The sequence below is a fragment of the Leiobunum rupestre genome, chromosome 9 (assembly GCF_980474605.1).
Source record: "Leiobunum rupestre chromosome 9, qqLeiRupe1.1.hap1, whole genome shotgun sequence".
Lineage (NCBI taxonomy): Eukaryota > Metazoa > Arthropoda > Arachnida > Opiliones > Sclerosomatidae > Leiobunum > Leiobunum rupestre.
In genome coordinates this window covers 20,427,161-20,443,080 of record NC_143392.1, presented here as the reverse complement: position 1 = coordinate 20,443,080, position 15,920 = coordinate 20,427,161, and the positions used below count along the sequence as shown (strand labels likewise).

Genomic DNA, 15,920 nt, shown 5'->3' with positions numbered 1-15,920 from the left:
GGCACACACAATGTTAATTGTCTTTACATAAACTTTTAAAGAACCAATTTCAAAAATATAACGTCTAAAACTCACTAAGCCTCATCATTGAACCGACAACAACGGCGCCATTTCGTCGAAATTGAACGTGAACGCTCTACGAAACTACGTCGGAAATCGACTTCAGCGACACCAAGTTTGTCCACATTGAACTAAAATTAACCGTGATTTTCCTATTCCCAGTATTAACGGGTTCATTTTAAAGCCTGAACAGTGAGTCCCCATAGATTCTTAGTGCATGGTCCATTGAGTTGGGAATATTAATCTAGAGGTCCAATCAAAACGTCGGATTTCAGTATTTCGCGAAACAATTTTTTAAAAATAAGAATACTGCCGTCTGCTCCCAAATGACGAACAAACTTTATCATTCTACCCGTGGCGCCGTCTATCTCTCAATGGTTCGTTCAAATAAGACGCGTTTTTCGGCAAAAAGTTTTTTTTTAAATAATGGATGGCGCCACGGGTCATATGATAACGTTTTCTCGTCATTTTAGAGGAGACGGCACATTCGTAATTTTCAAAAACTTGTTTCGCGGGGAGCAGATTTGATTGGATCTCTAGATTAATATTCCCAACTCAATGGCATGGTCTCGAATGTGACGCAACTTTTTTTAAGAGTGCGCCATCTCACGGAAAGTATTGGTAGTTTTGAAGGTACAAAGACGAGCACATGCGACTATACAAAATATATTGTATAAGCTTTTTTTAATTTCTTAAAGTAAAGAATTTTCACGCGCTATTTTCTGTTTGTTGTAAAAAAACCCGCATTACTTTTTCGCAGTTGATGCGAGTTCTTCTTGGGGTAGGTGGTCCGCGATGGAATCGACTTATTTCGATACCGCGCTGATTTGAAATTCAAAAATGCGTGGGGTACTGGTACTTACCGAAGAGGGATAGTAGACCGCATCCGGCCCAAATGACCAAGCTACTTCCGACGGAACCGGAACGCTCCAGAACGGCTTTGGGCGAGACGAATATCCCAGAACCTATTTGATGGTTCGGGATTAGCATTAAGAAAAGAACGTCGCCATTAAAACAAAACCACGTAACTTGAGATACGTGGTTTTGTAAAAATTGACACATTTAGATTCTACACCCTAATTTACGTATATAACATTAAAAACATTAATAGGTTGCAATTGGATTTATTTTTTTAAATCGAGAAAACATTTAAACGTATCTTTGATATTCACAACGAATTTCGCGCAAAAGCACGTATCTCACTTATTTTCAGCTCCTATCTCACTTCATGACGCAAAACCATGTATCTCTAAAAATTCCCCTTAAGCTAAATATTTTTAAATTAAAATCCTCATAAATTCAATATTGAAACGAAATTATTTAACTATAAAATTAACTCGCGTGTAAAAACCTAACACGCGATTTCACGAGTCCCAGCAAAATTAAAAATCCATTTTTCTCAAAAAAGCCACCGAAAAGATACGTGGTTTTGTTTTAACGGCGATGAGGAGAGATTGATTCTAGTTTAGACGATTTGCTCGAATGTATTTTACGGAGGATAGTCGGCGCTTACCACTCATGCCGCCGATAATGATGGCGATTCCACCGAGCAAGCCTACTCTTCTTCTGAGCGTAATGACCTCCCCCTCCAGAGAGTCCTCCATGTCTCCGTTGACCAACTCGGCCGCTTTGAAGGGCATTTCAGACAGCCTGCTGGTCACCGAATGAGCGTTTGGGAGTCGAGACACCAAATTATCCTCCGAATTCGCCACTGGAGTATAATCACAATTAAGACTCTGATTATAGTATCTATAAGCTTAATTATAATCTCCCCTTCAGATTCGTTTAATTAAATAGTTCGCGGTAATTAGGCTTATGTTGAAATTTTTATTTTACGAAAACTTAAAATTAATTAAAGAGTTTCAGCAAAATTTGGTTTCTATTCGTAAACACGGAATTGGGTCGTAAAATTCCTTTATTGGCAGTTGAAACTCTTTTATTGGAAGTTGAAACTCCTTTATTGGAAGTTGAAACTCCTTTATTGGAAGTTGAAACTCCTTTATTGGAAGTTGAAACTCCTTTACTGGAAGTTGCAAATCCTTTATTGGAAGTTGAAACTCCTTTACTGGAAGTTGGAAATCCTTTATTGGAAGTTGAAAATCCTTTATCGGAAGTTGAAAATACTTTATTGGAAGTTGAAAATACTTTATTGGAAGTTGAAAATACTTTATTGGAAGTTGGAAATACTTTATTGGAAGTTGGAAATACTTTATTGGAAGGTGAAAATCCTTTATTGGAAGTTGGAAATACTTTATTGGAAGGTGAAAATCCTTTATTGGAAGTTGAAAATCCTTTATTGGAAGTTGGAAATACTTTATTGAAAGTTGAAAATCCTTTATTGGAAAATGAAAATCCTTTATTGGAAATTGAAAATCCTTTATTGGAAGTTGAAAATCCTTTATTGGAAGTTGGAAATCCTTTATCGGAAGTTGAAAATACTTTATTGGAAGTTGAAAATACTTTATTGGAAGTTGGAAATACTTTATTGGAAGTTGGAAATACTTTATTGGAAGGTGAAAATACTTTATTGGAAGGTGAAAATCCTTTATTGGAAGTTGGAAATCCTTTATTGGAAGTTGGAAATCCTTTATTGGAAAATGAAAATCCTTTATTGGAAAATGAAAATCCTTTATTGGAAATTGAAAATCCTTTATTGGAAGTTGAAAATCTTTTATTGGAAATTGAAAATCCTTTATTGGAAATTGAAAATCCTTTATTGGAAGTTGGAAATCCTTTATTGGAAGGTGAAAATCCTTTATTGGAAGTTGAAAATCCTTTATTGGAAGTTGGAAATACTTTATTGGAAGTTGAAAATCCTTTATTGGAAAATGAAAATCCTTTATTGGAAATTGAAAATCCTTTATTGGAAGTTGAAAATCCTTTATTGGAAGTTGGAAATCCTTTATCGGAAGTTGAAAATACTTTATTGGAAGTTGAAAATACTTTATTGGAAGTTGGAAATACTTTATTGGAAGTTGGAAATACTTTATTGGAAGGTGAAAATCCTTTATTGGAAGTTGGAAATCCTTTATTGGAAGTTGGAAATACTTTATTGGAAGTTGAAAATCCTTTATTGGAAAATGAAAATCCTTTATTGGAAATTGAAAATCCTTTATTGGAAGTTGAAAATCTTTTATTGGAAATTGAAAATCCTTTATTGGAAATTGAAAATCCTTTATTGGAAGTTGGAAATCCTTTATTGGAAATTGAAAATCCTTTATTGGATGTTGAAAATTGCTAGCCTTATGATTTATACGATATATTTACAATATAAACAGACATTTTTGTACCGGAGCTAAATAAGAACGTGTTTGAAAAGCGACGATGAGAGGGGAAGACCTCACTCCAGGGGCGTCCATTTTTCAAAGGGTTGAAAGGCGGAGGAAGATACTCGGAAACCGACATTGACTTCTCGGCTTATAGCGGAGAAAATAAATATAAACCCTATAAATTCTATTCGAAAGAGAGCCGCTGAAGATACAGTCCAATAAGTTTAATAAAGCGAGTTTTTCCGGAGTTAACTCTCGAAAGTACTCTCGTTCGATTCCAAAAATTGAGAAAACTTTATTTGGCGCCTAGAAAATCCAATAGATGGAGCTAGTTGCGTTCAATTTCGCGCGCGGCGTAGCCTTGATTTTATCAAAGGTCGAGGGAAACTTGCTTTTCGATATGACACGTTTAATTCTTAAAATATTCTGATTGTTCAAAATGCTTTTTTTTTCAAAATTCAAAATGCAAAATACTTTCTCCATAACTCAAAATGTAAAATGCAAAATACGTTTTCCATAACTCAAACGGCAAAATGTAAAATGCAAAATACGTTTTCCATAACTCAAACGGCAAAATGTAAAATGCAAAATACGTTTTCCATAACTCAAACGGCAAAATGTAAAATGCAAAATACTTTCTCTATCACTTAAAATGCAAAATACTTTATCTATCACTTAAAATGCAAAATACTTTCTCCATCACTTCAAATGCAAAATACTTTCTCCATCACTTCAAATGCAAAATACTTTCTCCATAACTCAAAATGCGAAATGCAAAATACTTTCTCCATCACTTCAAATGCAAAATACTTTCTCCATCACTTCAAATGCAAAATACTTTCTCCATCACTTCAAATGCAAAATACTTTCTCCATCACTTCAAATGCAAAATACTTTCTCCATCACTTCAAATGCAAAATACTTTCTCCATCACTTCAAATGCAAAATACTTTCTCCATAACTCAAAATGCGAAATGCAAAATACTTTCTCCATCACTTCAAATGCAAAATACTTTCTCCATCACTTCAAATGCAAAATACTTTCTCCATCACTTCAAATGCAAAATACTTTCTCCATCACTTCAAATGCAAAATACTTTCTCCATCACTTCAAATGCAAAATACTTTCTCCATCACTTCAAATGCAAAATACTTTCTCCATCACTTCAAATGCAAAATACTTTCTCCATCACTTCAAATGCAAAATACTTTCTCCATAACTCAAAATGTGAAATGCAAAATACTTTCTCCATCACTTCAAATGCAAAATACTTTCTCCATCACTTCAAATGCAAAATACTTTCTCCATCACTTCAAATGCAAAATACTTTCTCCATCACTTCAAATGCAAAATACTTTCTCCATAACTCAAAATGCGAAATGCAAAATACTTTCTCCATCACTTCAAATGCAAAATACTTTCTCCATCACTTCAAATGCAAAATACTTTCTCCATCACTTCAAATGCAAAATACTTTCTCCATCACTTCAAATGCAAAATACTTTCTCCATCACTTCAAATGCAAAATACTTTCTCCATCACTTCAAATGCAAAATACTTTCTCCATAACTCAAAATGTGAAATGCAAAATACTTTCTCCATCACTTCAAATGCAAAATACTTTCTCCATCACTTCAAATGCAAAATACTTTCTCCATCACTTCAAATGCAAAATACTTTCTCCATAACTCAAAATGTGAAATGCAAAATACTTTCTCCATCACTTCAAATGCAAAATACTTTCTCCATCACTTCAAATGCAAAATACTTTCTCCATCACTTCAAATGCAAAATACTTTCTCCATCACTTCAAATGCAAAATACTTTCTCCATCACTTCAAATGCAAAATACTTTCTCCATAACTCAAAATGTGAAATGCAAAATACTTTCTCCATCACTTCAAATGCAAAATACTTTCTCCATCACTTCAAATGCAAAATACTTTCTCCATCACTTCAAATGCAAAATACTTTCTCCATCACTTCAAATGCAAAATACTTTCTCCATCACTTCAAATGCAAAATACTTTCTCCATCACTTCAAATGCAAAATACTTTCTCCATCACTTCAAATGCAAAATACTTTATCCATCACTTCAAATGCAAAATACTTTCTCCATCACTTCAAATGCAAAATACTTTCTCCATCACTTCAAATGCAAAATACTTTATCCATCACTTCAAATGCAAAATACTTTCTCCATCACTTCAAATGCAAAATACTTTCTCCATCACTTCAAATGCAAAATACTTTCTCCATCACTTCAAATGCAAAATACTTTCTCCATCACTTCAAATGCAAAATACTTTCTCCATCACTTCAAATGCAAAATACTTTCTCCATCACTTCAAATGCAAAATACTTTCTCCATCACTTCAAATGCAAAATACTTTCTCCATCACTTCAAATGCAAAATACTTTCTCCATCACTTCAAATGCAAAATACTTTCTCCATCACTTCAAATGCAAAATACTTTCTCCATCACTTCAAATGCAAAATACTTTATCCATCACTTCAAATGCAAAATACTTTCTCCATCACTTCAAATGCAAAATACTTTCTCCATCACTTCAAATGCAAAATACTTTCTCCATCACTTCAAATGCAAAATACTTTCTCCATCACTTCAAATGCAAAATACTTTCTCCATCACTTCAAATGCAAAATACTTTCTCCATCACTTCAAATGCAAAATACTTTCTCCATCACTTCAAATGCAAAATACTTTCTCCATCACTTCAAATGCAAAATACTTTCTCCATCACTTCAAATGCAAAATACTTTCTCCATCACTTCAAATGCAAAATACTTTCTCCATCACTTCAAATGCAAAATACTTTATCCATCACTTCAAATGCAAAATACTTTCTCCATCACTTCAAATGCAAAATACTTTCTCCATCACTTCAAATGCAAAATACTTTATCCATCACTTCAAATGCAAAATACTTTCTCCATCACTTCAAATGCAAAATACTTTCTCCATCACTTCAAATGCAAAATACTTTCTCCATCACTCAAAATGCGAAATGCAAAATACTTTCTCCATAACTCAAAATGCAAAATACAAAATGAATTTTGAAAATTGGTTTTTCTAAATGCAAAATGTAAAATGTAAAAAGGTTTTGGCAGCTCAAAATAAAAATACAAAATGTTTTTACAAATTCAGTATATCGCATACATTTACAATGATTTTATTGTACACGCTGAGAACATTGATTATTTACTAATTAATTATTATTATTAATTAGTAATTAATAATAATTACGTAGAGATTTCAAAACCATCGTCGCAGCCAGCGTGGAAAATAAAGCGGTGGCCCTGAGTAAGTGAGTTCACCTGAAGAATATTTTCTGAATCAACTTTAGTTGACAGTGTTTTAAAGGACCGAGATTACGTTTAGTCTCGCTTTTAGATGAATCCCCTAAAACTGGCATTCCAAAGTAAACTCGGACTGAACTATAGTTTATTTCCGTTAAATATAAACGTTTGATTGTGCTTTATTTGAAATTAATACCACAGTGATGTTTATTATTTTATCTTTTCTTAAAGAGTGATATCTTTATTTTGGTTTTCTTTTGTTGCAGCTTTTTCTGTATTCTAAGAATAAAACCTTATTGGATAACGTTGATTAATTCTCTCTCATATCGGCTCTTTTTGACAACTGCCATTTTTCACCCGCGGTTTCCTATCATATCCTTTGGCTTATAAAGGCCAGCGCCAGTTTGGAAATCACTGTTTAATAGTGAGAGGGTTTCTGGAAAATTGCTCCGGAAAAGAACGTATCGTGTCTGATAGGGTCCCTAGCGACAGGCAGTCCAAACAATTTTATTTTGTCGTTGAGAAAAGGTGAACGTCGCCGGTGGTCGTCGAAACAATTTATCCGAGGAAAGCCAAAACAATTCGTATCGTGTTTTACTCTCCCGTCCCAAAGCCCCCCTACCCCCCCGGACAAGCTGAAGAGAGAAATGATAAAAAAACTTTATCGCTCAGCGGTTTTATTTTTATGGAATGGTGAATGAGAGAAACTCCTTTTTTGTCTGGGTGGAGGATGTCCCTCTGGAAAACAAAAATCTCTACAAATTGACGGTGGCGCTCGTCCGCCGGATCTCGGTTTGCACCACTTTTTCCTATTTCCGTCGTTCTATATTTCTATCGTCGGGAGAAGAAGATTCAGAGTCTGCCGCATTTTTGGGCTTTTTTCGCGTCATTTCTTTTCTAGTGGTTTTATCCCTAAAGTCCCTGTTGTCGATGGGGTGGTGTCAAGCTAAGCTGTTAGGAAGAGAGATAGTCACTGCTCCGCCTTCGCCTGTCCGGGATTACTGTCATTTGCTCCCAACTTAAAGACAACGGGATCTTTTTTGTCCCGTTAGTGTAGTTGGATTTTGGCGGTTACTTTTGTATCGAATTTCGGACTATCCGTAAATTTCTTGTTGGTTCAATCTGCGTTAGTTATTTAACAACAACAACAAGACTCTTTGTACACGGTATTAACTTTGTTCCAAGACACGAATAATAAACCGGACCAAATTCTCGTTCGTTCAAAGACACGAATAATTAACCGGACCAATATCGTTCGTTACAAGACACGAATAATTCACCGGACCAAATTCTCGTTCATTCAAAGACACGAAAAATTCACCGGTCCAAAATCATTCGTTCAAATACAAGAAAAATTCACCGGACCAAATTCTCGTTCGTTCCAAGACACGAATAATTAACCGGACCAATATCGTTCGTGACAAGACACGAATAATTCACTGGACCAAATTCTCGTTCGTTCAAAGACACGAAAAATTCACCGGTCCAAAATCATTCGTTCAAATACAAGAAAAATTCACCGGACCAAATTCTCGTTCGTTCCAAGACACGAATAATTCACCGGACCAAATTCTCGTTCGTTCAAAGAAACGAATAATAAACCGGACCAAATTCTCGTTCGTTCAAAGACACGAATAATAAACCGGACCAAATTCTCGTTCGTTCAAAGACACGAATAATTAACCGGACCAATATCGTTCGTTACAAGACACGAATAATTCACCGGACCAAATTCTCGTTCGTTCCAAGACACGAATAATTCACCGGTCCAAAATCATTCGTTCAAATACAAGAAAAATTCACCGGTCCAAAATCATTCTTTCAAATACAAGAAAAATTCACCGGACCAAATTCTCGTTCGTTCCAATACACGAAAAATTCACCGGACCAAATTCTCGTTCATTCCAAGACACGAATAATTAACCGGACCAAATTCTTGTTCGTTCAAAGACACGAATAATTAACCGGACCAATATCGTTCGTTACAAGACACGAATAATTCACCGGACCAATTCTCGTTCGTTCAAAGACACGAAAAATTCACCGGACCAAATTCTCGTTCGTTCCAAGACACGAATAATTCACCGGACCAAAATCGTTCGTTCCAAGACACGAAAAATTCACCAGTCCAAAATCATTCGTTCCAAGACACAAATAATTAATTAACTTATCTTTCCAAAACAATATCATTTTATCCGTTTATTAAATATTTATTAACTCGTTGTTTAACGGCATATGCCTAAATTCCTCATTCGATTTTAACTGAACCTCTATCACTCTTTTCTAAGAATTATTTATCAGCTTATAATCACTTTCATTTTTAACGAACAATCCCAAAAATATCTACATTTAAATAACATCAAAGCGAAACCTTTTTAAAAACGTTTCGAGTTTTCGGGTGGGCAATCTCCAAAGGACGCATATTTTAAATTTTATATTCTCAGATGACTAAAAGCCATCTCTCCTTCAGCCACCCAGTAACGCCCGAAGGAGAACGCAGACTCAACTCAACGGGGGCAAAACTCCTTTTCTTTATTTAGCGGCGTGTCCCACTTTAAGCCCGTAGCATCCAGTTCCGACCATCGAAATCCTGAAAGTCGCGCCAGAGACAATATAAAAAACGTAAGCTATAGAAGATTCGAACTGTGTATAGCCAATAACAGTTGATCCGGCGTGTCCCGATACACATTTACACTTATACAGGGTGTTCCAAAAGGTTATGCCAAAATTGTAAGGACTTGTAGGGGGTGAGTTGAGAAGTATGCCTGTTTTTCCCCCATTTTCCCACGATGACTTAAAAGAGCGCCAGAGAGCTTCAAAGTGTGGCCTACTAACCCCTATAAGTAGGCTGCAACAAGCGCAAAACCAAGCAGCAAGGACTTTAAATACTGTTCAAGTTACCTTTTTACGCTGGTTACCTCATTTACAAAGTCCTTTTTTTTAACTATCACACGAACTAGAGGTGGGCAAAACAGATAAATTCACTGCCAAAATATCGATTAACCATAAAAATTGCGATTATCTGTTTATTAATAGATATTATCCACGGGTAGAAAGGGATTTAACATAAATAATTTTATTTTTCGGATAATCGTCGGTTGTGGATAAAAAAAGATAAAGGTATTAATTCTTATCCAAACGCCGACCTCTAACACGAACCCAAACCTTAATGTTCGCGTTTCCCTGCTCGTTGCGACCTACTTCCAGGGGCTAGTAGGCCACACTTTGAAGCTCTCTGGCGCTCTTTTAACTCATTGTAGGAAAATGAAAAAAAAACAGGCATACTTCTCAAATCACCCCCTACAACTCCTTAAAATTTTTGCATCACCTTTTGAAACACCCTGTATAGTGTATACCTACGCGTCTGCTTTGGGGATTTGCAACGAGATCAGTTTTTCTCCCTCACTCGAAGGGGGCTCGATGGGCCTTATTTTGACGTATTTATATAAGCCACCGATAAAATGACGCGATATTTCTTTGACGTCAGTTTTGCCTAAATTTTTTAGTCTGTGTCTAGTCTTTTCCCCAGTGTCTTAACTTTTCTCGCGTATAAATATGTATGAGGTATACAGTGATGATTTTCCCCAGCTAGCAATACGATTTACCTTCGTTGTAGTATGTCATCATAGTGGATGATGTCAGTCGCATACTTTGCGCACACTTTACGAAATTGGTTTATCCTGTTCCTCTCGAATATTTTCTATCGGATGGGAGGTAAATGTATTCGTACGCAAATCAGCTCCAAGCGGAAATCCTAATTCTGGAATAACAAAAAGGAATTATTAAATATTTATATACGCTATCAGAAGTGTATAGGATTTATCTTAGAATACAGTATTCATCTTCGTATACTTCTAATTACGTGTGCAAATACCATTTTTGGGCGTTGAAACGAAATCAAGTAATCGGTTTCTACGTCGAGTAGTTTGATTTAAAAAATCAGGGCCAATTAACCTATCAAATACCAAATAGTATTTCGAATATCAAATACAGTTTTAGCATCCGAAACTAAACAATCAAACTATTTGAAATGTCAAATATTTTGGATCACCTTTTTCGAATATTCGACTATTTGATCAGGAAAGAAGAATATTCGACTATTTGATCAGGAGAGACGAATATTCGACTATTTGAACAGGAAAGACGAATATTCGACTATTTGATCAGGAAAGACGAATATTCGACTATTTGACCAGGAAAGACGAATATTCGACTATTTGATCAGGAAAAATGAATATTCGACTATTTGATCAGGAAAAACGAATATTCGTCTTTTTGATCAGGTCGAAAGACGAATATTCAACTATTTGATTAGGAAAAACCTATGGCGGCTTAAAATTAATTAAAGGGCTACTTATCGGTGAAAAATATGTAATTGTATAATAAAACAGTGACCATAAAAACTAACTTCAATCTTTTTAAGTACACGATACGTTTTAGCTATAATGCTTAATAAAAGTAATAACTAAAAAAACACGACCTGTAGATCAAGAACAAAGATGCCAAATGTTTACTTCGAATGTTAAATAGCATAACTATATAATGTTTATCTTAAAACCGAAATATTCCACTCCCTATGAGATATATTATATATATAATAGCTATAAATATAATTTAAAATTTATTCATTCTCTATAAACACAATTGTATTTTTAATCTTTTAAATGTATAGCTACGCTCCTCACTGTTTCAATAGAGATATTAGACGAAAATTATATATAGATTCCAAAACCTAGTTAAACCTAGCTTTTAATAAACTTCTAAGAACGCGCAAATACAAAATTTATTTTAAAAGCTTTTAGAACTGCAAATGGCTTTCTTTTAGAATTATTGGAATATAAATGTATTCATTCATCGCTCTAGTAGCACTCAATTGCGGGGCGTTTTCGGCCTACTTCAAACGATCAAAGGAGTAAAGTGTCCCCCAAATTCAAATAGATATAAATCGAGACGTGCCATATTAAATAAAATAGCAGCGGCTGCCTTCCAGGGGTTTTCGACCATAAAGCTTAAAGTCCTTCTCTTTTTCAATTCTTAAAAATCTCGGTAACCAAATACGGCTTATTTCGACTTTGAGCGTGGGGCTTTGGTCGCCTTATACAGGGGGTTTCAAAAGGTTGTGCACAAATTTTAAGGAGTTGTAGGGGGTGAATTGAGAAGTATGCCGGTTTTTCCCCATTTTCCTACGATAAGATAAAAGAGCGCCAGAGAGCTTCAAAGTGTGGCCTACTAGCCCCTGGAACAAGCGCAAAACCAACTGAACATAGCGAGCAACCCGTGGTCGACTTACTTCGTTCCTGTTCTGTAAAACGAACAATACGTTTGTAACGAACCAGTCACAGAGAAGTTCAAGTAAAAAACTAAGTAATGTACCTGTCTCACGTAATCGACGATAGACATTGGTAAAAGTCCGTGAGACGGGGATGCGCTGGTCCGGGTACCTTTCCCGGTAGAGACGTTGAGCAGCCAAAGCATTGCCATCCGCTAGTCCATGCACGAAATGAATATCCGTCAGTTCTTCCGAAGTAAACTCCATTGTTGCAGTTTGAAAGTGATGTGAAGTCGCGGTCCATCACGACTTTAAATACTGTTTCAGTTTACTTTTTTACGCTGGTTACCTCGATTTGTTTATATAGTCCTTTTTCACCTATCACACGAACCCAAACCTCAATGTTCGTGTTTCCCCGCTGCTTGGTTTTGCGCTTGTTGCAGCCTACTTTCCGGGGGCTAGTAGGCCACAGTTTGGAGCTCTATGGCGCTATTTTAACTCATCGTAGGAAAATGGGACCAAAACACGCATACTTTTCAACTACAACTCCTTCAAATTTTGCATAAATTTTGAAACACCCTGTATAGCCGGGTTATATCTTCCGGTAGTGATTCGGAATTTTTTCACTTTTTTTTAGTTTTTCGTTGAAGGAAAAAGGAGACTGTGATTCATGAGTCAGTTGGGAATCTCAAAAGTGTTTGCCCAGATTTCTCCCTCGAGAGAAACGCCCCCCAGCGGATTCCATCCGAAACTGCAGCCATTACCGGACCCCGACCGGAGATAGTAGGTACGAGTGAAAAAGATCTTACTATTTTTCTCCCAACTGAGCTCAGTCTCTGGTTTTTTATCCAGTCCCCTCCTGTTGGTTAATTCTTCAGAATGATATCTCTTTTATCGCGTTGTATCTACTGCCTGTGTACCTTTCTTCGTTCGGGATTTCGTTTTGGAAAAAGAAATTGGTCTCTTAAAAGGATTAATAGAATTCCTGGAAGAGAATTGCTTCGAGACATTGTTTAGACATTCCACTTTTCTGCCTCATATTGCGAGTAAAATATTTTTATTTTGGAACTTTTTATACGCATTTAGTAGTTTAACTTGAGCCAGGAATCCATACCTCTACCCAGTTAGCGAAATTTTGTTGATAAACCGTTGAAAAACGGTTGATGAATAGTTGATAATTAAACGTTATTGACTCGTTGTCCGGTTAAGGAAAGTGCTAAAAACGGTTGATAAAACGTTCCTATAAACTAAATTCTAACCAATTATAAACGTTTATTTAAATAACGTAAATTGAACTTAACTTTTGAGACGTATTTTAAACGTTTTATTAACGATTTTAAAAACATTTAAAGGGTAACGGCCAAGCTTTTCCAAATATGGCCTTGTTTCCGTATCAAAAGATTAACAAGACGTTCAATATACTAACACGTACCTTTTTTTGTCTTGTAAAATAGCTTTTAGCCCAAAAAGTTGAAACGAAAAATAACGCCAGGTGTTTGGGTTTGAATTTTCGCCGCCATCTTAGGGGCTGCCGTCAGCGCCCTTAACCCCGTATGAGCGATTTGCGAACTATCCTCACTTTTAAAATCGCGCAATTTAGGCTTAGGTCTCTTATAACTGGAACGCGCCGCGCGTGCAAAACATATTTTTTGCGTCTTCAGCAGCGCGCGCTTTTACGTTGTTTTTCTGTCTCAACGACTTCTCACCAGGTGTCGCGGTGGACGCGCGCTTTTCGATTTCCCGAAATTTCTTTATTTTATTGAAAATTAATCACTCAATATTTTTTGATGCGCTCTCCCCTTTCACGTTGTTGTTTGTTAAGTTAACATAGTGACGTCAAAAAACCGTCAGCCACATCGAGACGAAAATCTGCCGCGATAAGCATTCCAAGTAGAGGTATGGATTCCAGGTCGTGGGTATACAGCAGGTATACCCAAATGGTAGATTTTGACCTTCAAAATGGTCATTTCAATCTCTAGGAAGTGAATGTCGAATTCAAAATTCTGATGATAAAAATAATAAATTAATAAACAATTCTCCAATTTAAGCAATTTATTTTATTATTTTGAAATAAAAATATACATCTTAAATTTTACTTTAGGATCCAAAGCGTTATTTTTAACAACGATGAAAAAGTCTATACAAATTTAGGCAATTTCCTATATATCTTCCAAACAATATCAGTACACGTACTTATTAAAATCCTTCTTATATTTAAATAAATCTTATAAGTTCCTGTCCAAAGTCTCAGTCGGACAGGGGATTAAATTTGGTACTATTGTTCCGCTAGGCATGCACGGTCAAAGAGCAAAAGCATCATATTATACAGGGTGTCGTCATTTGATCGACTCAGGCATTTTTCTCAAAAACTATACTTTCTAGAAATGTGAAATTTTCAGAATGTACTCTCTCGGGGGAGATTGTTGTTATTTGTAAATTTCTGAAAAATCGTGAAATTTTTCACGGATTTAGAAGTGTTAGTTTTTGAATGCTACGTGCTAGACGAAAGGTTTCGATGAGTAAGTTGTAGAGCATACTTGAAAACCTTTAATGGTATTGGTATGGTGGAAATCGGACATTTCATAACTGAAATAATTCGTCATGAAAAACAAACAAAATTGAAACTTTTCGTCTACCACGTAGCCTTCAAAAACTAACACTTCTAAATCCGTGAAAAATTTCACGATTTTTTCAGAAATTTACAAATAACAACGATCTCCCCCGAGATAGTACATACTGAAAATTTCACATTTCTAGAAAGTATAGTTTTTGAGAAAAATGCCTGGGCAGATCAAATTGAGACACCCTTTATATAAAATATATAAATATAAATATTATATGACTATGTGAATGGAGGTTATTGATTGCTTGACTTTTGGTATGTTGGTGTTGAGTCGGAATAAGATGAGAGTTCCATCGGAGAAAATGAAGAGGGGATTATTCGTCCCGGTGGAATTCCCCTTTTGTCATCGCTCGCTCCACTTTCCTATTGTTCTTTCGACCCATTACGGTCCGAGAGAACTTTCGGCCCCTCTTAGCAGGGGGAGTTTCTGTTTTGGGACTGGCCGAATTTACGTATTTCCCTCTGATATTAATGCGCTTACCAGGACAAGTATGCTGGGAATTCGCGCAAATGGAAAAGGGGGCTGTAAGGCTTTCTGTTAAATACCCCCTTTTGTACCGTTTTAAATTGTCGCTTATATTATCAACACTTTTGATTTATACTATTTTAGCGAGTTATATTGTCGCGTATATTTCTCGTCGCAACCTATTAACGAGAATGTTTAAGCTAACGATGCCGGCTTATTTGCCGTGTTTCAATTTGTGTCACTTTAATCCGGAGGATTATTAAAATTGGGAAATGTGTTCTCTTGCCCCATTCCTGTGATTTTAATAAGATTATTTTTTATTAATTGATTAGGCCATTTAAAATTGATTAATTACGATGTAAAAAATTATAATTGACCTTTAAATATAGACTAAATTGATATTTGATAAATTATTTTCACATGGAAGTAGAGGTCGGGGACGGTTAATCATTATCCATGTTTAAATTAATTTTTTTCGGGGAAAAAATGTAAACAAAGAATTTACCGGTTAATATTTCGGAAAATGATTAAAAAACATGTCTTATTCGGAAAATTAGAGCTTTTTATCGAAAAAAAACGTCGTTTTTCCAATTAATATTACAAATTTATCAAAAAATTAATCGGATAATACAGAAATATAAATTGCCTAATCAAAACATTTTACGAATAATTTTGAGAGCTTTATCTATTGAATAAAAGTTAACCATCCCCGACCTCTACATGGAAGTTTTGGTCTAATTAAAAACAGAGATCTGTCAAATTCTTATGATTTTAGTTGAATAATTAGACTTATTAAGTAGAAATAAAAACTAAAATAATAATTGAATTCCTTCCAAAATATTTAGCACATCTCCTTTTTTATTTTTTATTTTTATACTACTTTTTTATCACAGTTTTGCTAAAACCGCG

General features: G+C 35.3%; 1 protein-coding gene across 1 annotated transcript in view; it reads right to left on the bottom strand.

Moving 5' to 3' along the window:
- Window positions 1-15,920, bottom strand: part of LOC149926795 (b(0,+)-type amino acid transporter 1-like) — a 143,417-nt gene that overhangs the window by 36,743 nt on the left and 90,754 nt on the right. The window contains exons 2-4 of the mRNA XM_090158416.1: window positions 10,259-10,413; window positions 1,574-1,771; window positions 924-1,025 (exon numbers count right to left, since the gene is read on the bottom strand). Coding sequence (XP_090014542.1) covers window positions 924-1,025; window positions 1,574-1,771; window positions 10,259-10,301 — 343 coding nt within the window. The 5' untranslated portion in view covers window positions 10,302-10,413. The remainder of the gene's footprint in view (window positions 1-923; window positions 1,026-1,573; window positions 1,772-10,258; window positions 10,414-15,920) is intronic.